Source organism: Zootoca vivipara, chromosome 3, assembly GCF_963506605.1.
Source record: "Zootoca vivipara chromosome 3, rZooViv1.1, whole genome shotgun sequence".
NCBI classification, from domain to species: domain Eukaryota; kingdom Metazoa; phylum Chordata; class Lepidosauria; order Squamata; family Lacertidae; genus Zootoca; species Zootoca vivipara.
This window is the reverse complement of record NC_083278.1, coordinates 102,577,688-102,601,949: the sequence shown is the minus strand read 5'-3', so window position 1 is coordinate 102,601,949 and position 24,262 is coordinate 102,577,688. Positions and strand designations below refer to the sequence as shown.

Sequence of the window (24,262 nt, the reverse complement as noted above, 5' to 3'; positions counted from 1 at the left end):
TCCCTGGCCATTGGGCAGTGTTGCTTGCTGGGGCTGATGAGAGTTGTAATCCAGGCAGGCCAAAGGCTCTTCACACCTGTTCTAAATGGTAGTGGTCTATATGTATATAATCTCAAAGCATACCAATATTGGAGCTGACATGGCGGCAAGGTAACTGGGACCAAACAAGCTTATATATTTTTATCCCTGCTAGGCATGCAAGCAGAGGCAAACAAACTAGCCATGGTCTTTTGTGCACTGGTGCTTTAACTATTCTAACAAAGTCTTCTCTTTTCTCTCTCCTCCCCCCCCTCCCCAATCCCTCTTTCCAGAGCAAGCACAGAGAAAACATTGCTTATGCAGAGTATGGTGGCTGGTACAAGGCATGCAAAGTCAGCAGGTAAGTTGTTTTCAGGAGTTATTTGTTACTGTTATTTCAATTATTAGTTAATATGCCGCTTACTTGCCAAGGTGGCTTCTAAGTGATTTAAAAGTATTAAGCTTAGTTATAGATAAATAAACACACATAACTGAAGAGCACAATAGAACAATTTCATCAAAATATTAAATATGTATTAATAATCCCCAATGAAAATGTGCAGGTCCATTAAAACAATACAACAATAAAACAGCAATCGAAACAGGAGGTCCCTTGTTTGGAGAGGAGCCGGTGGTACGCCAATACTGATGGGGCTTCATATTTTATCGGGAAGAGTTTTCCACAACACTGGTGCTACCAGTGAAAACCTCCCACCCCTTCTGCGACTCAAAGGGTTGAATGGAATTGTTACTTTTTTTTAATTAATTTTTTATTAGCTTTTCTTTTTCTATCATTACATACATCTCATATCAATAGCAATTGTGTTACATCACTTCTTCCCTCCCCTCCTGGGCTTCCCCCAGCTTCCACTTCTGGTTTGTTTCCTTTAGTGATGGTTGATGCTTTTAAGAACTCTCATAGTATATTATATTCCAAAGTTCTCCAACTGTTGCCTGGGATCCAATATTCTTCAGATGAAAATTAAAATTGTAATCCAAATTGTATTTCTAATCCAAATGTTATTCGTAATCCGAATGGTATTTATAATCCAAAATATAATACTCTCCTCAGTTGTAATTCCAATATATGGCCCTGCTCATTTATAGTATTTTTTCCGTCCCTGCTCCCACTCTCCCAGGCACTCTTCCTCCCTGAGATTTCTCTCAGTTATGGAAGAGTGTTATCCTGTTGAACTTCAGTAGGTTTTTTTGCAATATCCAGGGTCCTTTTAAATTTATTTTAATTTCCCCCCCAGTCTTTAAACCACTTTCATTCATAAAAGTAGCTTTGCCATTCATAAAAACTGAGGATACTCCAGTCCAGGGGTAGGCAACCTAAGGCCCGTGGGCTGGATATGGCCCAATCGCCTTCTCAATCCGGTCCACAGACGGTCCAGGAATCAGCGTGTTTTTACATGAGTAGAATGTGTCCTTTTATTTAAAATGCATAGGAATTCGTTCATATATATTTTTCAAAATACAGTCCAGCCCACCACATGGTCTGAGGGACAGTGGACCGGCCCACAGCTGAAAAAGGTTGCTGACCCCTGCTCCAGTCCATTCATATAAGTTCCGTTTAAGAGTTGAAGAAGACAACAGCTCGATTCTTTGTATCCAACAGAGAAATGGATCGCTAAAAGTTAACTAAGCGCAGCTTAAAAAGTAACAACAGATGGATGTGTTTCCAAATGCCTTTGATCTCATTCACCAGTCCATGCTGCAGGGTCTGTCTTTCAGAAGTTGACTTCCTTTTTAGGTTCTGTCTTTGCCGAATTAAACTTAAACACCAATTCTTCAGTTTTGAAATCAGAAAGTTTGGCAATAAGTACCTTAATTCAGAAAGTCTGCTGCTTCAGGTGGCAATTCGTGGTTTCGACTTTTTGGAGCTGCGATAGCACCGTGAGAGAACTCAAGCAGCTTCTCGCTCAGCTGGTCCCCTCAAGACCCCCCTTGTCCGTGGGGCTTTTTAAGGGGGGGTGTCTAACCCTGGCACGCACTTCTGTCGCCCCAGTAGCCCGGTAACGGTAGTCTTTTAGGCAGACAATCCGTTCTGCGCCGCAATTTCCCTCCATAAACAAACCGGAAGCCGCGAGTTGAATGGAATTGTTGCCCAAGTGCTCCTGTTACGGCTTTTGATCCAGTGGGTGGCTTTACTAATGGGAGGTTGTTATTTTCCTGTTCTCCCCCCGCCCCGCCTTCACAGCACCTTCTTGGGGGACACTTTAGAACAGGATGCAAAGTCGTATTGAGGTGGGGAGGAAGGGGGCAAATCAGCAAGAGTCACTTCTTTTCCTTTAGCAGAAGTACCCACTGGATCCAAAAGCCTCCTGTAGTTTCGGATCCCACCCGTTTTATTTGTTTTTTAGCTTTCTACTTCTGCTGCTAATATGAATATGCCCATTTAGGGCCTCATAGCAAGGGGCAAGTACCTCTTTCCTTGTGCGGTGGTTTTCTGTGTAATTGCTGGGTAGTAACCGTGGGTTAAACCACAGAGTCTAAGGGCTTGCTGATCAGAAGGTCGGCGGTTCGAATCCCTGCGACGGGGTGAGCTCCCGTTGCTCGGTCCCAGCTCCTGCCAACCTAGCAGTTTGAAAGCACGTCAGAGTGCAAGTAGATATATAGGTACCACTACAGCGGGAAGGTAAATGGTGTTTCCGTGTGCTGCTCTGGTTCCCCAGAAGCGGCTTTGTCATGCTGGCCACACGACCTGGAAGCTGTACGCCGGCTCCCTTGGCCAATAATGTGAGATGAGCGCCGCAACCCCAGAATCGGTCACGACTGGACCTAATGGTCAGGGGTCCCTTTACCTTTAACCATGGGTTAAACCACAGAGCCTAGGGCTTGCCGATCAGAAGGTCGGCGGTTCAAATCCCTGCGACGGTGAGCTCCCGTTGCTCGGTCCCAGCTCCTGCCAACCTAGCAGTTCGAAAGCACATCAAAATGCAAGTAGATAAATAGGTCGTATTTATCGAATCGGTCACGACTGGACCTAATGGTCAGGGGTCCCTTTACCTTTACCTTTAACCGTTCAGCCAAGCAATCTCAGTGTCATGGGAAGTGGGAGGTGTGTAGACCATAGCTGTCAAGTTTTCCCTTTTCTCGCGAGGAGGCCTATTCAGCATAAGGGAATTTCCCTTAAAAAAGGGGGAGAACTTGACAGCTATGGTGTAGACAAGGGCGGCTCAGTATTCAAGATATTGCCATGGTAAACAAGGACAGCTGGCTTCAGTGTTTCTCTTTCTCCTTAGCCCCACAGTGAACACCACTCTGCGAAACCTGGGCGCACTGTACAGGCGTCAGGGGAAGCTAGAGGCTGCGGAAACACTGGAAGAGTGTGCAGTGCGATCCCGGAGACAGGTAAGGCCAACACCCACCCCACAGACAACTTCGTGTGTAAAGGGAACTCTAGGGAGAAGAAAGCGAAAGATGAGTGTTTCATCTGATTTTTAGATTTGCCAGGCAATTTAAGGCTTATACGGTGGAGCCTAAACCACTGGCTATCATCAAATATGTAAATTGCCCTTATAAAATTCCATGCTGGTGTTGATTGAGGTGGTGTGGCCAGTTGTTTGTCAGTGTGGCTTTTGCTGGAATGTCGCAGCTCGATATGTTTTTTTTTTTCCCAGGATCCTTCCACTTCATCAGCAAAAGAAATCGCAGCAGGTTATAGAATCCAGCAGAAATAATTTCCTTGACATTCTCTGGGTTCAAGCAATAAAATCTTGTCTTATTAAGCCACAGTATGAATGAGCTTCATGCAATTGTAAGCAGCTGCTTTGCTTCCTTACAGGAAAGCAAATCGGGTAATTGTAATTATCCATAATTTCCCTTTATGTCTGTACAGGGAACGATGGTTAATGGCTTCCAAAACCAAGCCAGAACATGAAGCTACGGTTCATGGCTTTGCAATGTTGGCTTGTTGGGAAGCCATTAGCCATAGTTCCTAGTTTGGACATAATGGGAAGCTAACTGTGGCATCCTTACTTGAAGGAGTAGAACAGCTGTGTGCGGGTGCACGGAGCTCGTTCATATCTCAGTCCAAGATTCGATTGCCTAAATGCATTGATTGCCTGTCAAGTGCTTGATGACTCGTTTGGACAAGTTCTGCTTAATCAGAAAATGAGCTTTAGAACATTATTGTAGATCTGTCCAGCTGGTTGGACTGCAATGAATTTATATAGAATTTTGCCCAGGCCACATAGTTGCTTGAAGGGATGAAATGGAAGAGTTTCAGGAACTCCTTGTATATATATATTTATTTTTATCCGGGTTTATTTTGGATGTTTTTGATGGCCTCATCCTGATGCCCTAGTCCTTTGTTGCCAGGAGCTGAGCTAAGCTCAGTGTATTTCACAACTGGATCATTTAGATGAATGTGGAATTTAGCATCCGGAGAACATTGGGCTTCATTTTATTTTTTAAAAAATGCAAGTTTTTAGCCGTTATGGCTATGGAAGTGTGGGCAATGTCTGGTGAAGCTTATGTAGTGATGGAGGAAGAGAGTTTTGTTACTGTTCCATTGCTCCATGCCCCACCCCTGAATAACAAAAGTTGAGGGGAAAGATGTATGTTGGGAAAATATATGCATAATTGCTTGATTGTGTGTGTGTGTGTGTGCGTGCGTGTGCGCGCGCAATCCATACAAGCCGTGCAACAGCCATGTTCACAAAACCAAATCTCAGCTTAGCTTCCTGGGGGAAATAGTAGACGAAAGCTATTTCCCTCTTTTCCTGCTTGTGGGTTTTCCAGGGATATCTGTTTGGTCACTATAGGAGATAGGATTGGACTTCAGGGTCACCAAACATTCTGGGCCCCCGGGCACATTTGCAAACCAGAGCAACAGTCGTGGGTACAAATTCTATTAGCTGCAGTAGAATTTTCAATGAGCGGAAGGACTGGGGAGCAGACCTTGAGGGCACCCAAAAAACCCTGCGCGGCACATGGGTGCCTGCAAGTGCCATGTAGGCGACCTCGTGACCTTTGGTCTGATCCTGGAGGACTGTTTTTGTACGTTCCTAGAAAGTCAAGATATACAGAAGGTGCATGAAGCCACCTTTGCTCCTCCTCTGTTCGTCCTCTTCCCCTCCCTTCACACAAGCCAACGAGCAAGCCAGGAAGACTTAGTCAGCTATAGCTTCCCAGTACATCTAAACCGAGGTGGGAGATGGGGTTGTATTCAGCATAGCACTAAGTAGATAGTTCAAAAGCTGCAAGGATTTCTGCTTGGGCAATGGGACTTTATCCATCTCCTTCCCCTGCACCTCTTTAAATGCCCTGAATCTGTTCTAGGGGTTCCCCCAGTACTCTGGAGCAGATTTTTTTTGGGGGGGTGGTACATGGTGCACTAGAAGGAGGAGATGCAGAGGGGAGAAGAATCCTGCAGTGGTAGTGGTAATCCTTGCACTGACGGGATAGTTTAGTTGAAGACCGTTCATGATTAGCGGCTTCCAAGCAAGCCAGACTATGAAGCCATAATTTAAAGTTAAATTAATGTCCCAACTTGTGTTGAAGCCATTAACTATAGTTTCTTAGTTCAGATGTTAACTGAAAAGTCGAGTTACTCACTCATGCGAAGGGAGGAACGAAGCGGGAATAAAGGGGCTGTGTGCTGCTCAGCCATATTTTGGCTTAGGAAGCCAAGATCTGATTCTGCAGACGTGGCCAGTGTCTTGGTGCAGAATTTGGCATGCGTACAGTGGTGGGATCCAGGAAGCGAAAGGGCAGCTCTATATTCTTTCCAATTCCCTTCCTGAACACCTTCCTGTCTCCACGCAAAATTGCCACCAGGAAAAAAAATAAACACACATGACCTTTTGGCGTGTTAATAGCCAGGAAGCAAGGCAGTGTTGTACGTCTCTAGGAAATGTTTGAGGGGCTCTGCCCACCCCCAAACCCCCCTTGTCTCTCTGTTTTGTGCTTGTCCCCTTGCAGGGCATTGACCCCATTAACCAGACCAAGGTGGTAGAGATTCTGAAAGAGGGCGACGGCTCCGAGAGGCGGAGGAGCCGAGACAGCCTGGGGGGCAGCGTCAAGTATGAGAGCGCCACAGATGGTAGCGAGGAAGTGAGTATGGGCGTGGAATGGAATGGGGTAAGTACAAGTCCACCATCAAGACCTGCCTAGCCCGGCCGAGAGAGGCAGAGGGCAGCAAACTCTAGCCAGAGCTGTTGTTTCTTTTTTGTCCGCCAATTGCTGCCCCTGCCATCTCGGGGAGCTGATGGCCTGTCGTGGCATGCCCACCTCCATCCATCCTCTTGCATGCTCCCTGCCTGCTCCTCTTATTGCCGGGTAGCCAGACTCAGGGAGGGAGCTCTTTCCGCCTTAGTTCTCCCCACTGAAACTCGGAACTTAGTATCTCCCGTCCCCAGTTTTTCAGGTGGGTGGTGGGCGGAGGAAAGAGCACAAGCCACTGATCGTAGGTGCTTTGATCTCCTCTACTAACATCCTACGGTGCTGCTCTCCCCTGATCTGTTGGAGGGACAAGGGGCGGGGAGGGAGAGAAGGTTGTTTTGCTTCCCATAAAATGGCATCACTCTCGGAGGAAGAGCTTAAGGGGCTTTGGTTCGGTTAGGGTCCTAGGGCTGCCGCCCTCCAGGAAAATGGATGTTTATGGGGTATGGCGTGTGTGTGTGCGTGTGTGTGCGTGCGTGTGTGCGTGCGCACAGCATCTGAAGGACATGCCAAGAGGCACTGGAATGAATCTACCTCAAAGTTGCAAGAGGCCACACACGCACGACAACTGCATTTTCTGTAGGCGAGTATGAGTTAGAGCAGGTACCCTCCTTCTCTGCCCTCCTCCTCCTCCTTTGTTGACCCCTGGATTGGTCTTTTATCAACGAGAAGAGTTGGCTTCTTCCTATACGCAGCCTGTTTCCTAGCAGAGTGTTTGGGAGCCTTGGGGCTGGGCGGACTGGTGGGACATCGTCTCCGGCGAGTAGCAGGATCCTAAGAGATTTCAGCTAGTGGCAACATTACTATGTCCATGTAACGAGTGAGTTTTGGTGGAAGAATATGAGCCTTGACGAAAAGCATCTTGACTCTTTCCCTGGTTTTGGTTTTGGGTTCCCCTTTCCCCCCTTGAAGACTGGTTCTTAGACGTGTTGTCTCTCCTTGGCTCAGGGAGAAGTGCGTTTCGTCCCCACTCTTGAGTTGGGGAAGGTGTGTGAGGATGCGAAGATTGCCTTGATGCAGCCTTTAAGCATGTTTGTTTGTTCCTTTGGGTTTCTCCATAAGATGCAGTTTAGCAGCAAGGAATTTGACCTAGATAAAGGACGAGGAGGGGACTTGCCAACCCATTGTTTTAATGCTTTGGTTACATTTAACTTGCACTCTCTCCATCGCTCACTAACTCTCCATCCTCTCTGCAGCTGTTCGCTTGCTTGCATGTGCCTCTCCATCCCCCCCACCCATCTATCGCAGGCAAATTGCCATGACAGCCAATCAGCGCCAAGGTGTCTTGCAATCTTGATTGTGGATTGTACCTAAAAGGCAGTACGTGAACAAAAACCGTAAGAGAATGTGAGGACCCCATAGAAACTTGGGGGGAAGGAGTGCATAGAACTCCCTAACCCTAAGTCCTCGTTCTTTACTTTCTCAGAGAATGACACTTCCCTCTTGGAGTGAAGACAGACGTGGTATTTTAAGAGCAGTCACAGGCCCCCTCCACCCACCATGCGATTCTAGCTTTGTGATTTGCAGCTTGCATTGTGGACGTACAGTCTAGCTAGCTGAACGAACACCTGATCAGCCTTCCCTTCTTCTCAGACTTCATGCAGAGGGAGAGCCTACCACCTCCTCAAATGCAGGGGGTCTTGCGATCTGGTGGAGGCTTCCACTGGACTGGGTGGGGGGGGGTTAATTGTTTGCCAATCCCCCCCTTAGCCCTGTATCCTCCAGCACCATTTTGGTCCGGAGATTCCACCGCAGATTTTCAGGAAATACAGGGGGTTGCAAGTGGAAGGAAGAATTAGCAAAAGTTCTCATCTTCCTCTCTCCCCACCCACCTTGCCATATATACATTTATGTATTCTTCGTTTAACAAAAAAAAACCCACAAACCAATATTTTAAAAAAAGAGTTCCAAAACCGTTCCAGGAATTGTAGGCAGAGGTGGGTGGATGAATTTTGAGATCCCTGGAAGATGAAGGTGGTATATAAATTAAATAATAAATAATAAATAAATAAATAGAATGTCATGAGGACCAGTTCCTCCACAACTTGGGCACCAGCTTTTCAGCGGTACGTTTTGTATTTAGCCTGGAAAGGGCGCTTTCAAACCACTTCCTTCTGCTCTTCAAATGTTGCGTTTGTCTTCATTCCTAGGCTAGTGTCCCTTGCAAGCTATGACTGGGGCTACCCTTTGTTCTGAGGCTGGCTTCCCCAACCTGGTGCCCCCCCAGACGTTGTCAGACTCCCAACTCCCATCAACCTCAGCCTGCATGGCTAAACATTGGGGATGACAAGGACTCCAGTACAGCAACTTCTGGAGGGCATCAGCTTGGGGAAGGCTGTTCTGATCTATTCCACCTCCTGGAAGAAAGGACTGCCTATCCCCCTCCCCATCTTTTATATAGCTATCTCCAGGGCTTAGGGTGGGCTTCATCCCCGAGGAAGAGTCGGTAATTCAGGTGCTGGTTTCCTCTGTAGTCATGTCTGTACTGTGAGCCTGCATTGCAGTAGTATTTCTATATTCTTGAACGCTCTTCTTGCTGCGCAGGCCACACCCTTATGCTACAAACCCTCCCCTCGCTCATTGCATGTTTCTTTAGGCCGGGGTTTCCCAAACATGAGTCTCCAGCTGTTCCTAGACTACAACTCCCATCATCCCTAGCTAGCAGGACCAGCGTTCAGGGATGATGGGAACTGCAGTCCAAAAACAATGGAAGACCCAAGTTTGGGAAACCCTGCTTTAAATGCTCGAGATGGTGGATCAGCTTGCTTGAGCCTTAAAGGATTGCCAGTGACATGGATCAGATACATAGCTGCCAAGTACCCCGTTTTCCCCGGGAAAACCCCTTTTTTACTTACATTTTCCCGGTGGTCCCCCGTATCACTTTGTCTCCCGTTTTTCTCCGTTATTTTCTCCTGCTGGCGGCCATTTTTTTTCTTTCCTGTTTGCCCTTCTATGGGCACCAAAAATGGCCGCCACTAGCTTCAAAAGTCACATCTACGCATGTCCGGAAGTGCGTAGACGCGACCTCCGGTGTTGGCGGCGGCCATTTTTGGTACCCATAGATGGGCGGAGCGACACCGGAAGTTGCGTCAGCGCACTTCCTGACATGCGTACAAGCGAATTTCGAAGCCGCCGCCGGCCATTTTGGTGCCCATAGAAGGGCAAGTCGACACCGGAAGTTACGTTGACGCAACTTCCGGTGTCAAATGGCTGCCGGTCCCGGATTCTGCAGTCCGGAACTTGGAAGGTAAGATCAGATAGAACTTCCTTCTCCAGCTGAATGGAGGCAGGGTCATCTGAGAGCTATTGGTGGAGAGCCTAAGGAGCCACTCCAGAAAAGGGCTGAAACTTGCAGCTGCCCAAATTCCCCAGAGTCTTAAAAACAACTGACTGACTGACTGACTGAGATAAGGCACCAAGCCCTGCTACTGCCATACTTCTTTTCAGTTCAAACTGTACTCCGGGGAGAATTGAGCTTCCTTGAATTCCTCGCTGAGACGATCAGTGAGGCAAACTCTTCCGGAAGACAGGGAACTTCCCACTGCCACCAGTTGCCTCCTAAAACGTGCTCACTGAAATTACGTGCTCGGTTTACGTGGAACAAATGTGAGGCTTTGCGAGCCTGCCCACCATCCCTCATGAGCCGAGCGTGTGCCCTAGACTGCTTCCCAGAATTCTCAGGACGAACTTTCTTTGAGAAACGGAATATGTCCTTTCGTAATTGCCACTCCCCCTCCTTTCCTTTCCCCTCTAAACCCTCCCACCCTTCAATATTAGGCTGGCAATAGCAAAAGATGTCGGAAAGACTGAGGGAGACTTCATTTATGCAACTGCGATCTAGTGCTCTTCCTTGCACTGACTAGGCTGTCTTCTCCAACCCTGCCATCCTCTGAATGTTTTGGACTACAATACTGGCTGATGGGTGTTGTAGTCCAAAACTTTCAGAGGATGGCAGGGTTGGCAAAGGGCCTGGTTACTCCCCCGAGGTCCCATGACTAAGCAAAGCCCTATGCCGTGAGTATTTCAAAGCACCCTTTAGCCAATCACATGCTGCCCAAGGAAATCCCTTGCACCTCATCCACCAATAAAGGGCAGCTGTGTGATTCCCCCCCCCCCCCCACCAGCCTGCAGTCGTTTGCTCCCCATGCTTGTACCGTTGGCTTGTATCTCCCTTCCCTCCCGTTGGCTTGTATCTTCTTTTCGTTTGGGGTTGTTGTGCATCCTCACTATGGCCTTGTAAATTTTTGTCTTTCTCCTCTCTGTGCACTAGGCTTAAATGCCTCCTGAGACTCCTTCCCCACCACCACACACACAAACCCCACCCCACCCCTTCACTACAATCGCCCGGATGTTTGTGTGCCACCCCTTCTGGCTTTCTTCCTCCAAGCCGCCAAACTCCCCCCCCCACTCCTTCCACCGTTCCTGCTCTCCTTGGCAAGGACTCCACAGCAGTCCCCAACCCCAACCCGGCGGGCACCGAGGAGTGGAACGGCACCCGCAGAGGAACGTCCAGCTGGCTGCACCCTGTTTCTACCGCTACCATGTCAACCGGCAAGAGAGAGCAGGAAGAAACTTCACGAATCCGCCATTTTGCCCTACCCCTTCCCCTCCACCAGTGCAGGACTTTGGCAGAACTCCTTGTGACTTCCTCCGTTCTCTTTCCTGTGGCTTAACGGGGACCCTCAACGAAGGTCTTCTCCAGTCTGAAGAGGTCCTTGCTGCCCATCTCTCTGCCCTCCTCCTCCTCCTGGCTTCTTTCCGCCATCTCCCACCATGCATCTCCTTGCCTTCTAGCATAACTCAGATTTTTCTGCTTCCCATTTTAGCTCTCCCCCCACCCCACCTTCCCCCTCCCCTTTCCATTGAAGCCAGAGCAGATGGTGGGTTAGACATTGGGATATGTGTGTTTCTCACCCCTAGCTTTGGATGGCTGGAAAAGTTAGGGAGATGGGCAATTGTACTCTGTGACAGGGATGAGGAGTGTGTGGCCCTCCTGATGTTGTTGCATTCCCCAGCCTTCATGGGCCAGGGGTCAGGGATGATGGGAGTTGTAGTCCAATAACCCCCATCCTTGTTCCGTGCTCTGTTTTCCTTTCCTGTTCATCTGGTCATGTCCGAGATGCCTAAATGGCATTTGTATGCCCGCAGGTAAAGACCTTGCAGCCACCTTCTCATAGGGATTGGGCCTGTCCAGGTGGAGATGGAAGAAGCTTCAGGCTCGTGTCCATTCTCCTTGCTGATGGATCCTCTTAGCCTATTCTTGCAGGGTAAAGAAAGAGAAATGGGGCACATTGTATGAAAATAAAAATACTGATGGACATGCCAGGGCAAAAGTGTGAGAGGCAGAAGCATAAGATGTGACTTCCTAATGAGGACCTTATTTTAAATGAGCTGGGCATAGTCCGCCTCCTGTATGGCATGGAGACATTGGAGGAGGGCAGGCTAGAGGGGCTGCAACAGTCATGGCTGGCATTTTCATGGCCTACCCAGTACTGGCCCCCTCTGATTAGACTTTTGGTCTGGACTTCCCCTGCCAGTCTAGCACTACAAGACGCCTGCATTTCAGAAGAAACAGCCTCTCTAGGACTCTGAACTCAGGAACATTTCCTCACAACAGGAGGGATAATCGCAGACAAGGGTGACTTAACTGCCTCTGGTTCATTGCCGCTCCTCTTGTTGTGCGGTGGGTGGGGTGGCAAAACGGAACTGCCTTTTTGCATCTCTTTAATTTATTGCCATGAATGTAAAAGTTTTAACCTTGCTGTGGTTTGACACTGGAGATCGCAAGGTCCCAGCCAAATGTCACACACAAACACACACACACACACACACACACACACACACACACACACAAAAATCCACCCTGAAACCCACACCAAATGGGTGTGTTAGTAGCAATTGTAGCTGCTGCTTATTTTAGAAGCCTGGCTAGGCAAGTGGGAGAGAGGGTTGGAACTGCACATCCTTTTCTACAAGGCTGAGATCTAAGGCTCTTGCATGCAAGACAGCAAGGAGCAGAGGCAGGCAGAAATAAAAGGCCTCGGTTTTAAGGCGGCAATAGTGATGGGGCATATTTTAAGGGATGGGGAAGGGAATTTCGGGTTGGGGCATGGAAGTGTACAGTGGAAGTGTGGGAGAGACATGCAGTCCTACATGTTTATTATTTGGAAGCGCGTCTCACTGTGCATTGGCACTTGTTCCCAGGTAGGTAAGATTTCAGCCTTGGTGGCAGACATGCCACTGAATGCATGAGGATGTAGCTTTGTAGAGAGCTGAGAGAGCCATTTGGGGTGAGGAGGAGGAAGAGGAGGAGAGAGAGAGTTCCCTTGGGAACTGGGGCATACAGCGGGACTTGCAGTGTGTTGCCGGAATTTATTTTTTCATTTTTTAATGAAGTGGGGGTTTAAATGTAGACTGTGGGAAAAGGGCACATTGTTGGAGAGAATACTGGAAGGGATTTGTTGAGTAGAAAGCAAAGTCTGGGGAAGTGTTGGAGAGAAGTCCCCTTTGCATGCAGAGCATTTATTTTATTTTTTTGGCCCATATTACATCATGGAAACCTACATGGCCAGTATCAGTCAGGGCCAAATCCAAATTGGACAGAGCAAGGACACACACACACACACACACACACACACACACAGCATTCATGCATTTCCACACACTCGGCGAGTGTTGCAGGGAGAGAGCAAGCTCCCTTTTACGTTGCCAGCTCAGTGGGCCTGGTTCCCCCGCTTCTCAGCTGTTTCACACAGACGAGCAACAGGGTTGTGTGGGGAGGGGTGGTTGAAACCTAACTTCCCTGCAATCCCCCTCCCACTTGCGCTGCTCAACCAATCTGCAGCGAGCATCTGAGAAAGCAGTGGAAATGGGGTTGTGGAGAAGGTGGGGAGTAGGACTTGAGGGGGAAGCCGATTGGCCAAGTGGGAAAGCCTGGCAGGCCGTATTTGCCCCACAGGCTGAAGTTCTTCACCCCTGATGCAATGCCAGGAGGGAAATCTGGGCGCTGGAATTTCCTGGGCTCTGGTTTCTAAGGGAGACTGTTAATTCATCACTTGCACTGGTGCTGAACATATAACTCCTTTATTTTTCTGAAGGGGAGTCAGGCGCTTTGATCCTCCTCCAAGGCATGCAGGTGCGAGGGGATTTTTTCCCCCCTTCAGCTCTCCTACCCATGCATAGCTTTTGTGGCTGTTTTTGATGTGATTTGCTGTTCTCGTGAGTATAGCTGGCATTAAAAGAAGACTGCGACTAGATAACGTTTATAAATTAGAATTAGGGCTAGGTGTTAGGTAAGGCATATGCACCCTTTTCGCTCCAGCTGCCCATAACCGTAGAGGGCTGGAACTGAATCACAAGAGTATGTGGTCATTCACCTGTGCTGTTCTTTCTGGAGCTGCTGGAGGCAGGATGCAGGTCGAGGGAGAGCCTGACCTGGAAAGGATGCTCTCGGCTGGAGCTGTGTGGCAGGGCAGTTTGAAGGCTCTTGGGCCTAAATGCCTCTCGGGGCTCCTTTTGGGAAGTCCTTTGCAGCCACAGCAGAACTTTTTTTGCTTTTTTGCCTGCCTGCTTCTGAAAAGGGGCAGCGTAATGCATGTCTGGGGCAAGTTGCCTCCCCACAAAGGGAGCCGGTAGGGAGAGGTGTAACCAACCCACCCAGAGGCAGCGCAGGCTGCCGTTGCTAAGAACCTATTGATGCTTCTTTTACACATGGTTGTGGTTCTGCCCTGCACCCAGTGGGGAGGTGAAGTCTGTCCCAGGATGCTGGGAAGTTGCCTCTGGAGCCCGTCCTGGGAAGCTGCTTCCATGGCCTCCCCTTAGAGCGATGGAGCCATAATCAGTTCTCTGCCCAGCTCTGCGTTTTGCCTTGCACTGGGGCTCTCCACAAGCCTTTAAAAAAAATAGCACTAGCTGGGGGGGGCTAAAAGTGTGTTCTACTTTCTGCCTTTGGCGCATACTCGGTGCTTTCCTTTAATGTTGTGAACTGATTTACCTCCAATTAAAGGCAGAAGGACCTGATCCCCTTCTTCTCTGTGACTCTCTTCGTCGTGCCGCCACGCTTCTCATTCTTTTAAGAGCATTGCTGTCTCTTTCCTCCGAGGGCAAATCTTTATAGGCTTCCACGCGCTGCAAATGCTCCGTTGTAAAAAGCAGGCAGCAAACTGGCCTTAGGTACATGTGTAAAGTATGAATGAAGTGTGTGTGTGTGTGTGTGTGTGTGTGTGTGTGTGTGTGTGACACTGACTGATTGACTGACTATTATGAAGCAACTGAGTGGAAAGGATTTGCTAATTCCCTGTGCGGTAGCCACCGTGTACAAAGTCAAACAGAAGGGGGAAACGGGAGCTTTAAGAAGACCTGTTTTTTGTTGTTGTTCAGAATTATTGCTTACCCATACAGCCTGAGGTTCAGTGGGTCTGAGAATCTACACCTCGAAGGGAAAATGCTGCTTCAGGCATTTATAGGGATAATAAAATATGAATTGTTGCTGCAGGACAGCAGCATGCGTGCAATTCAGCAGTGGACCTGGTTTCATTCCCACTTTCCTGCACTATATTCTCTCTCTCTCTCTCTCTGCCTCCAAGTTTACCCTGCCTGTCCTTGTGGCTTCCCGGGCATCACTGTACACCAGCAGCGCAAGAAAGCAAAAATATTTGGGGTGTATAAAGCAAAGCAAAGCTGCTCAAATGTTTTCAGGCACCCAAACGCTTCACCCGCCAAAGGAAAAAAGAATGAGTCTTCCTCCCTTAGGAGAACTGGGATATATTAGTTGCATTTTTTAATAATGTTCGTGATGGGAACACCGAGTTGGATCAGCTCATCAGTAAAACATTTCTTGTCTGCTCTTCTAAAAACACAAGGCATGGTAAAGAAGTAAAGTTGTATATTCTCTTGACCTAAGGTTGATGGTAGGGTTCAACCAGGAAAGTTTTTCCTACCACAGAGTTGTGATGATGGGAGAAGCATCATATGTGAAATATCCTATCAAAAACATTAAAATTGGCAAGCCAATTTGGGGGGTGGGAGTGTAGAATTTTTTGCATTTTGGTAGGTGAAACGGCGGGGAAATCTTGGGGATGTGCAACACATTTGACTGCCACTGCCTAAAGAACAAGCATTCTTGATTTTATTTACTATGTTTATATCTAGTATTCCAGAGGCTGATAATGTTGACCTTTAAAAGTAGCTGGCATCATAAGGGCATAAGAAAAGCCCGGGTTTGTTTTTGTCTTTAATTAGGTCTAAGGCAAGTAAGTTGCAGTTAACAATTCTTTAGGAATGCAGTTATATTATGTTAGAACAGAACTGAGATTTTGGGCTCATCCAGACTTCCTTTTGTGCTGTGTTTCTAGGCACAGTGTGTGTTTTGTGTGTGTTTTGCCCTGGTGCTTTCCCTGCAAATGCATGCTCTTTACCACTAAATCGGAACTGAATTGCCGTTTGTTCCATTTTGGCAATAAAGAGCGGGTTTTCATGGTAAAAGTGCCAGGGCAAAAACAAAGAAATGGACTTTATATCAAACAAAGAAATCATGCACTTTATAGCGTGGACCTGGGCCTAGAAAGCGTGTGGCAAAAGGTACGTAAGTGTGGATGATCCCTGTGTGACCTTTGCTTGAACATACCTGTGATTGTGGGAAGCTCTGAAGTTCCTGTTCTGCTTTCAATTCTGTCCCTTTTCAGATGAATCCCAATTCTTTATTCTCTGCTTAATACATATTCCTGTTTGATGCCAACATCTGGTTGGCTTGCCATCCCATGGAAATGGTCCCCTTAGCTCAACTCATAAGGTGACCCATATAGTACCTAGGAGGAAATCTAGGGTTGCCAGACTCGGACAGGACTTCTGTGCCTTTAATTGCCCTGCTCTCTTTTGAGTCTGGAAACCTTAAAGAGAAACCAGCAGACCCTTTGTTTAATTTCCAAGCAACGGGTCTGCTGGTTTCTCTTAAAGGTTTCCAGAATCAAAAGAGAGCAGGGCAATTGAAGGCACAGAAGTCCTGTCCTTGAGTCTGGCAACCCTAAGGAAATCTGAAGCATCCTTTTGATTCAGGCCAATGGCCCATCTAGTCCAGCATCCTGTTTTCACAGTGGCCAGTCAGATTCCTGTGGGAAACCGACAAGCAGGACCCAAACACAAGGGCACTCTCTCTTCCTGTTTTTTTTTTTTTACCAGCAATTGGTATTCAGAAGGATTACTGCCTCCTGCTGTGGAGACAGATCATAGCTATTGCATCTAGTAGCTATTGATAGATTTATCCTCCATGATTTTGTCTAATCATCTTTTGAAGCCACCTGCTACATGGATACAAATAATATATAATAAACTTCGCCAATTTCCCCGTAGCCTCACAGTGTAATCCTACTTCTACTCAGAAGTACAATGCCATTGACCTCAATGGGACTTGCTCCTAAGTAAGTGAGCATAGGATTGCAGCTTTCAGTAGCGTTCCAAGTGCATGCTAAGTGGGTATAACCCACTTGAACCCGGTGGACCTCACTTCTGAGTCGAGAGGCATACAATTGTTAGTTCAGTAGAGCAGAGATGGAAAATCAACATGAAGCTAACGTGAGCTACACTGGCAGCTAGCTCAAACATTGCGGAAGGATTTAATGAAATTATGTGCTTCTAATCCGAGTACTTAAGAGGTTTGCATGTAAAAGCCAGATGGAACTCTTGTGGGCAAAAAACAAACACCTGACTTCTCTTGGGCTATAAAGCTGGAAAAGATCAGCTCTTGTGTGTAAATCCTTAAATGTGCCGATGAACGGTCCCATGCCTCCTGTGTCGCATGAGAATTGTGCTAGACTAGAGTTTCCTTGAGCAGGGCAAAACTCTGGTGTCAAGACCCTCCAGCCCCCTTTCCTCAATGAAATGTTAGCTGTGCCAGCCTATGTAGCACTTTGCTTCTCCTGGTTTCCCCCAGCATCTGATGTATATACATGGGTATTCTCAAGGCCAAACACAGCTGCAGAAGAAAGACTGAAACCAATTCCAAATAATTGGGACAAAACTGAGCCCCCCATGAAATGTTACAGAACTCCAGGAACTTACAAGTAATGGTCACGGAGTGTACTTATAGCAAAAAACAATACCTCTTCTTGTACAACCATGGGGACCATTCACCCTCTACAATGGCAACGAAAAGAAAGATTCGTTTGCTGTGGCATAGCAGGTCAAGAAACGGGTTGCATCTTTCCTGAGCTTCCTTTGCCCTCTCTATAGCAGGGGCCTTCCCCTCCTGAAACAATTGGAGGGGGTGCCTGGGAGTTACTGGCTGAATGGCTGTGGGCAATAAAGCCAGTGGGAGTGCCCAAATTTGTGGGAATATTCTGCAGAGAGTTTGGAATCCAGTTTATAGGACTGGACCAACCTAACAGATCTATTTAGCGGGAAAGTACATGAGTGAGGGAGTGGGGGGGTTGGTAGATCACTGCCTTCTGAAGGTAAGGATCTGACCAAGATAACTGTTTTTTCACAACTCCAGCACCTACTCCCATTTGTTTCCAGACCTTCCAACAACTATCCAAACTATAGCCTGCTACTCTGTGTGTTAATACTCACACAAAAAAGTTCCCATGAGTGGTATCAAGTCCTGACCATACCTGCCAAGTTGCTGTCGGAGAAATAAGGGAGCAGCCGGAAGTAGCAGACCGGAAGTAGTGCTGCCGCCATTTTGGAACTGGGCGGAGCATGCTCAGAAGCGACTTTTGATGCTGCTTTGCCCAGTTCCAAAATGGCCGTCGCGCCAGAAGTCGCACTGCAGCCATTTTGGAACTGGGCAGAGCAGTATCAAAAGTCGCTTCTGAGCATGCTCCGCCCAGTTCCAAAATGGGCGCCGCGACAGAATAAACCGGGGGAAAACAAAAAAATCCATTTTTTCAGCTAGGAACAGCTAGAAAATGGGGATTTCCCGGGGAATACGGGAGACTTGGCAGCTATGGTCCTGACCCAGCCCACAAACACCTCCTTTGGCATTTATAGGTGTTGATGTCCACACTAAGTTACATAGTTGGTGAAGACTTCAACAAAAGATCCAGCTTTCCAGAGAATCTGCAGTGCAGCCTAGCAGGTGTCCATAGCCAGGGGGGGAAAACATTCTGTGGCATAAACTCTGCTGTGGAGCCTCCTATAAGCTACAGCAGGGTTGTAAAGTATGTGGCCCTCAAAATGATGCTGAGTCAATGCCCATCAGTCCCAGCCAGCATGGCCAGGGATGGTGTTTAGAAGCACCTGAAGATTCCCATCCCTGTGCTAGGGCATCTTCATGCATCTCTTCCATGCCATACTTGCAGCAGAACGTAGGCCGGGGGTTGCCAAACTTTTTGGGCCATTGGACACGTTTGGTAATTTGAGAAAGTGTTGTGAGAACCAGTTTCTTTTACAGTATTTATTTTATTGTTAAATTCGAATACTTCCCTTCATCCGAGGATCTCAGGACGGTTCACGGCATAAAAATGCAAAAATAAAAAACACGTAATTAAAAATGAGATTCCGCAAAATGGCTGCCACGCAGGTGCGTTTGTGACATGACACAAAATGGCGGTTGTGGCATAACACAAAATGGCTGCCACACAGTGAAGAGTCGAGAGACAGGTACACCAAATTTTGCAGGCGTCTTCCCCCTCACCATCAGTGGGGAAAAGGCACTTGCATCAGCCAATACTCGATAACAGACATTTTTTGCACCTCTCCTGTGTTTAGAACGGAAGGGAGGGTTGATGTCCAATCTTGTAACATAGGCATATTTAAGGGGGCACATTCACTGTAGGAGAGGAAGCAGTGCAAACAAGAACTGCGCAGGAACAGTGCGTTGTGGATTTTTGAGGGGATATTTACTGGGACCTTTTGCAGATGCCACACGATGCCCTGCTGCCCGTGGGCGCCGTGTTGGCAACCCCTGTCTTAGGGCAACCGCAAACTACATTTCTGCACATCTTGGGTCAGTATTCTTAAATTACGTCAGGGCCCTAAGTTGCAACAATACAGTGGTTTGACCAGATTGTGTAACGGCCACTTCCTACACGAGAGCCACCTCTCCTTGAATCACTATCTACAGCAGTGTTTCCCAACCTGGGGTCTCCAGCTGTTTTTGGACTACAACTCCCATCATCCTTAGCTAGCAGGACCAGTGGTCAGGGATGATGGGAGTTGTAGTCCAAAAACAGCTGGAGACCCAAGGTTGGAAAACATGGATCTACAGATTCTGCACCAGGCGGCTCAGAGCTGCCTTTGTAATTTCCCACTGCCCCCTTGCGCAGTGCTGTCAGGGACCTGGTGAAAGGGGTAAACGGCTCCCAAGTCACCCATTTCAGGTGGCAGCATTGCCACCACCGAGGAAGCATACAGACGGTGGTCCCTCTGTGCTTGCAGATGTAACAGATGCAAAGTGGGACATGGGAGGGAGAAGTGGGAGTCATGGAGTTGAAAAGGCCATTAGGAATTTTCACCTGCTGTTCAGCTGAAGTCTACTTTTCACCCAGCAATTACAGTCCTGCCCTCTGGGCAAGGGAGAACAAGCCTGCTCCACCTTCCGCATGACATATCTTCAGATGTTTGAAGACAGCTATCATGTCACTCCTTAACTGTCTCTCCTCTAGGCTAAACATAGATAGCTCTTAGAACCATTTCCCATAGGCTTTGTTCCCACTTCCCAGAGGTGCGGATTGTGAGCTTGGGGGCGGGGCGGGGGGGGGGCTAGCAGGAAAGAACTGCTGGCTTCCCTCCCCCACCAAGCAAGCTTGATATTTAGTCTCTTGCATTAAAATGAGGCTAGAATTCTGCCCCCTTCCCCAACCTCCTTCATTAAGAGATCTAATTAATTCTGCTTTCAGCTGGCAAACAATGGACATATTTTCTGGTTACCACTCTAGTTACCAGGCAAATCAAGGACACAAATGCATGAAAATCAGGACCATTACAAGGGTTAATTTGGGGTAGAGAAATTAGGTTCGGAATAGGGACTATTAAGAGGCAGGAGACCTTTGGAAATATATATATTTCCATGACTAATAGATCTAGATCCGTGGTTCTCAAACCTTTTTCTCGGGGGTACACATTCAGAATAAAAAATTGCTTGTGCCACACCATTCCCCCCCCCCCCCTGATAAGTAATACAAACAGAAACAACAACTAGCAGTGGTGACTTTGAAAAGATGTCTATCCGTATTCTACAAACCAACCAAGTAAATAAAACGACACTATACTGTACTGTACTATACTAGACTGAAATGCATAGCTGCCAAGTTATCCCTTTTTTAAAGGGATTTTCCCTTATGCTGAATAGGCTTCCTCGCGAGAAAAGGGAAAACTTGGCAGCTATGCTGAAATGTTTAAATGTTTCTTCGTCCTTGAATCTTCCAGCCACATGGCCACACCAGTGATCTAGATCAGTGTTTCCCAACCTTGTGCCTCCAGCTGTTTTCGGACTACAATTCCCATCATTCCTGACCACTGGTCCTGTTAGCTAGGGATCATGGGAGTTGTAGGCCAAAACATCTGGAGGGCCGCAGTTTGGGGATGCCTGATCTAGAAGATCAAGGCTATTCATATCCTGCAGCTTCTTGCTGAACTGGTTTGAAGTTTGGATTCCAGTCAGTGAGTCACAAACTTTCACCGAAGAAAGTAATCTTGACTCTCACAGGAGTGGAAAATGTAGAGATGTTTGCCTGGATCTTTGCATGCAGCAAGTATGACTTGGTGGTTTTGACAGTGCTGATTGCCCATAGGGTAAAAGGAAAATGGCAGGCAACAGCCTCTTGCCCTCTCCCCCCCCCCGCCCCCAATAGTAATAAATCAGTGTCCTGCCCCACGGAAACATTTGGCTAGCCTTTATAGAAAACAGACTAGATAGACCGTTGGTGTGCTCCAGCATGCCTCTTCTAATAGTCTTCCTTCAGCGTGCAACACACACCTATTTCCTGCATGACACCCTCTCAAGAACGTGGCTTCGTAGTTCTAGCTGCATGGGAGGAGGACTGTAGCTTCTGAGCATGTGACGATCTAAACTTTACTATATTCCCTCCAACGTCTTTGATGTGTGTGTGTGTGTGTGTGTGTGTGTGTGTGTGTGTGTGTTCCTTTTTCTACATGTGTGGATGTTCTGAGTGACCATCTTTCCTGGCACAAAGTGCTCACATTAGAGATGTGGTCTATATGGTGATGTTGTGTTTTAATTGTAACCTGCCCTGGGACACGTTAGGATGAAGGGCAGGTAGTAAATTGTAACAGCCATGACAACAATTCTGTTTTAAGTAACATACCATTCCAGAATAAGACCTTCTAGGTAACATTTATTTTGCTGACCGTTCCCATCACTGAATCTGTTTTGCACGAGAGAAATTGAGAGCAGCGGTGGGCGTAATTTCTTGCTCACACAGTGGCTATGCATGGCTGTGAGGACTTAGCGATGCTGCGATAGCTGGGTGGTCATGTCAAACAATGCCCATGTTAATTTTCGCAACTCGGCCATAACTTCAATAAATGTCTCTCACTCACACACAAGACACGCACTGCTTTCCCGTTTGTTCCCAGGCCTATATGTGGACAATGCCCATTGTTTGTGTTTATCTAGGCGTGGATTCATGGCAGCGAGAGCATATGCCAGCCTCTGTTGTGTGCAAATGATGCATTTGTCTGTTGGGAAGAAGGAACTCTCTTAAAAAGAGTGTGCTCTTCAGTATGCAAGCGAAGTTCAGTTTTACACACCCAGCGTTTTTTTGCATTGTGCTGTCTTCTTCTTCTTCCTTCTTTGGCGATCACTCGTAGCCGAGTAAGATTGTCTTCCATAAACACGGTTTTAACAATGGGTCCGTAAGTGACTGTGAGTTCTGCACCAACAAGTACAACATTTTGCTGTATCAGGTTGCTGGTGGGGAAATCAATTTATTCCCCCCCCCCCCAGAATGAAAACATGGAATAGGATGTGAAGGGGAAAACCAGGCCAAATCTTTTACTAGTTTTCTCCCCTTTCACGGGGAAGTGTTCACATGTGCAGCCCCCAATTGCAACCTGAAGTTGGGACAGTCCCAGAAAACCTCTACCATGCTTTTCTTCAAATCAGAGATGGGAAATGTGTGGCCCTGTTATTCCTGTCACCCCTGACTATGGGCCGTGCTGGGTGTCCCACCCACAATGCATGGGTGTCCCACCTCTGCTTAGAATGTACCTTGGTTCTCGAAGTTAATCCGTTCTGGAAGTCCGTTCGACTCCTGAAACCGTTCGAAAAACAAGGCGGGGCTTCCGATTGGCTGCAGGAGCTTCCTGCACTTAAGCAGAAGCCATGTTGGACTTTCGGCTTCTGAAAAATGTTCAAAAACTGGAACACTTACTTCCGGGTTTCCGGCATTCCAGAGCCGATTTGTTTGTCAACTAAGCCATTCAAGAACCAAGGTTCCACTGTATATACCTCCAAATCTGATGTGCATTTGCATAGGCTAGTTTTGGTGTAGGCCACCAAATACTGGCACTATTGTTGCCAGACAGGAAAAGGGAGAGCTCCTCTACCTCTGTACTAACAGGTTGCCGTTAAGTTCTGACTCCAAATCACATGGAGCCGTTTCCTTCTGCTCTCTGGACGGATCACTGTTCACGCGCCATCTCACCAATTGTTGCCATTTGTTGTCTTCCTGTCCAGGATGGCACTGGTGCCCTTCGACGCAGCGGTTCTCTAGGGAAGATTCGGGATGTAATAAGGAGAAGCAGTGAAATGCTGGTCAAGAAACTGCAGGGGAATGGCCCGCTGGAGCCAAGGAACACCAAGTAAGAGGCTTGCATATTTGTTTGCTTAAAGCATTTAAGTAAAGGTAAAGGGACCTCTGACCGTTAGATCCAGTCGCGGATGACTCTGGGGTTGCGGCGCTCATCTCGCTTTACTGACCGAGGGAGCTGGCGTACAGCTTCCAGGTCATGTGGCCAGCATGACTAAGCCGCTTCTGGGTTTACCTTCCCGCCGGAGCGGTACCTATTTATCTACTTGCACTGCGTGCTTTCAAACTGCTAGGTTGGCAGTAGCAGGGACAGAGCAACGGGAGCTCACCCCGTCGCGGGGATCCAAACTGCTGACCTTCTGATTGGCAAGCCCTAGGCTCTGTGGTTTAACCCACAGCTCCACCCGCGTCCAAGGCATTTGTACTGCGCCCTTTTTCGTAAAAGGCTCTCAGAGAAGGTAACAAAAATCCATGGTAAGATAAACTTACTGTGGCTGTTGCTTCTAGCTACCCTGTTTCTCCGAAAATAAGCCGTAGCCATAAAATAAGCCGTAGCAGGATTTTTAAGCATTCAAGAAATATAAGCCATACCCTGAAAATAAGACATAGTGATAGGCGCAGCAGCAATGCCAGCCGCAGCAGGAGGAGGAAGAAAATAAGACATCCCCTGAAAATAAGACAGTGGTTTTTTTAAAGGAAAAATAAATATAAGACCGTGTATTATTTTTGGAGAAACACAGTAGCTGCCATCTCTAGACCTGCACACCCTGCTTTCTTAAAGACTGCAGAACCTTAACTTTTTAAATTGGCTGTACCATAGTTTGCTGGTTAGGATTGAATGGTAAACTGTGGATTGCCTCAAACAAGGAGAGGAGAGAGAGAATCACTGTGCATGAGTAGGGGTGCAGGAGGGAACATGCAAGGCCGAGACGTTGTCCCAGGCTTGGAAATGTTCAACTGAACCATCTCCAGTCATTTTTAATGGCTGTACCACCTTGCATTACCCTTTGGTGAAAGACACTTTACGTTGCATGAGAAAAGTATCTACTCCAAACTTCCTTTCATCTGGGAAAGGAAGCTGGTAAAGGGCACCTCTAGCTATGGAGGTCACTTTGAGAATTTATTGATAGAGATTGATCCAGGAGTGCCCCCCAACCTACCTTTTCAAGAGTTGTCTGACCCTACCCAAAGTCGGCACCTTTCCAGTTTGGTGGACTCAGGAACTGCTCACCCACAGCGCCTCTATTTTGGAAGAGTTCAGACTCAGTTTTTTGGCACTTATCCAGCCCACCGCTGAGTCCAGGCACTGGGCTAGGGCTTGCACAGCATCTCCTGAGTCGGAGCTGGGTATCATCAGCATGTTG

The 24,262-nt window shown here is 47.6% G+C and overlaps 1 protein-coding gene across 7 annotated transcripts in view; it reads left to right on the top strand.

The window, feature by feature from the left end:
* The window catches only part of KLC4 (kinesin light chain 4), a 69,358-nt gene that overhangs the window by 42,733 nt on the left and 2,363 nt on the right, over nucleotides 1-24,262 (top strand). For 4 of the 7 annotated variants that reach the window (XM_035111146.2, XM_035111147.2, XM_035111148.2 and 1 more), the window contains exons 11-14: nucleotides 312-379; nucleotides 3,267-3,375; nucleotides 5,950-6,108; nucleotides 22,826-22,950. In XM_035111146.2, coding sequence (XP_034967037.1) covers nucleotides 312-379; nucleotides 3,267-3,375; nucleotides 5,950-6,108; nucleotides 22,826-22,950 — 461 coding nt within the window. Of the gene's footprint in view, nucleotides 1-311; nucleotides 380-3,266; nucleotides 3,376-5,949; nucleotides 6,109-10,459; nucleotides 12,031-22,825; nucleotides 22,951-24,262 lie in introns of those variants that run through there. The other 3 variants (XM_035111150.2, XM_035111152.2, XM_035111151.2) reach the window with 3 other exon arrangements.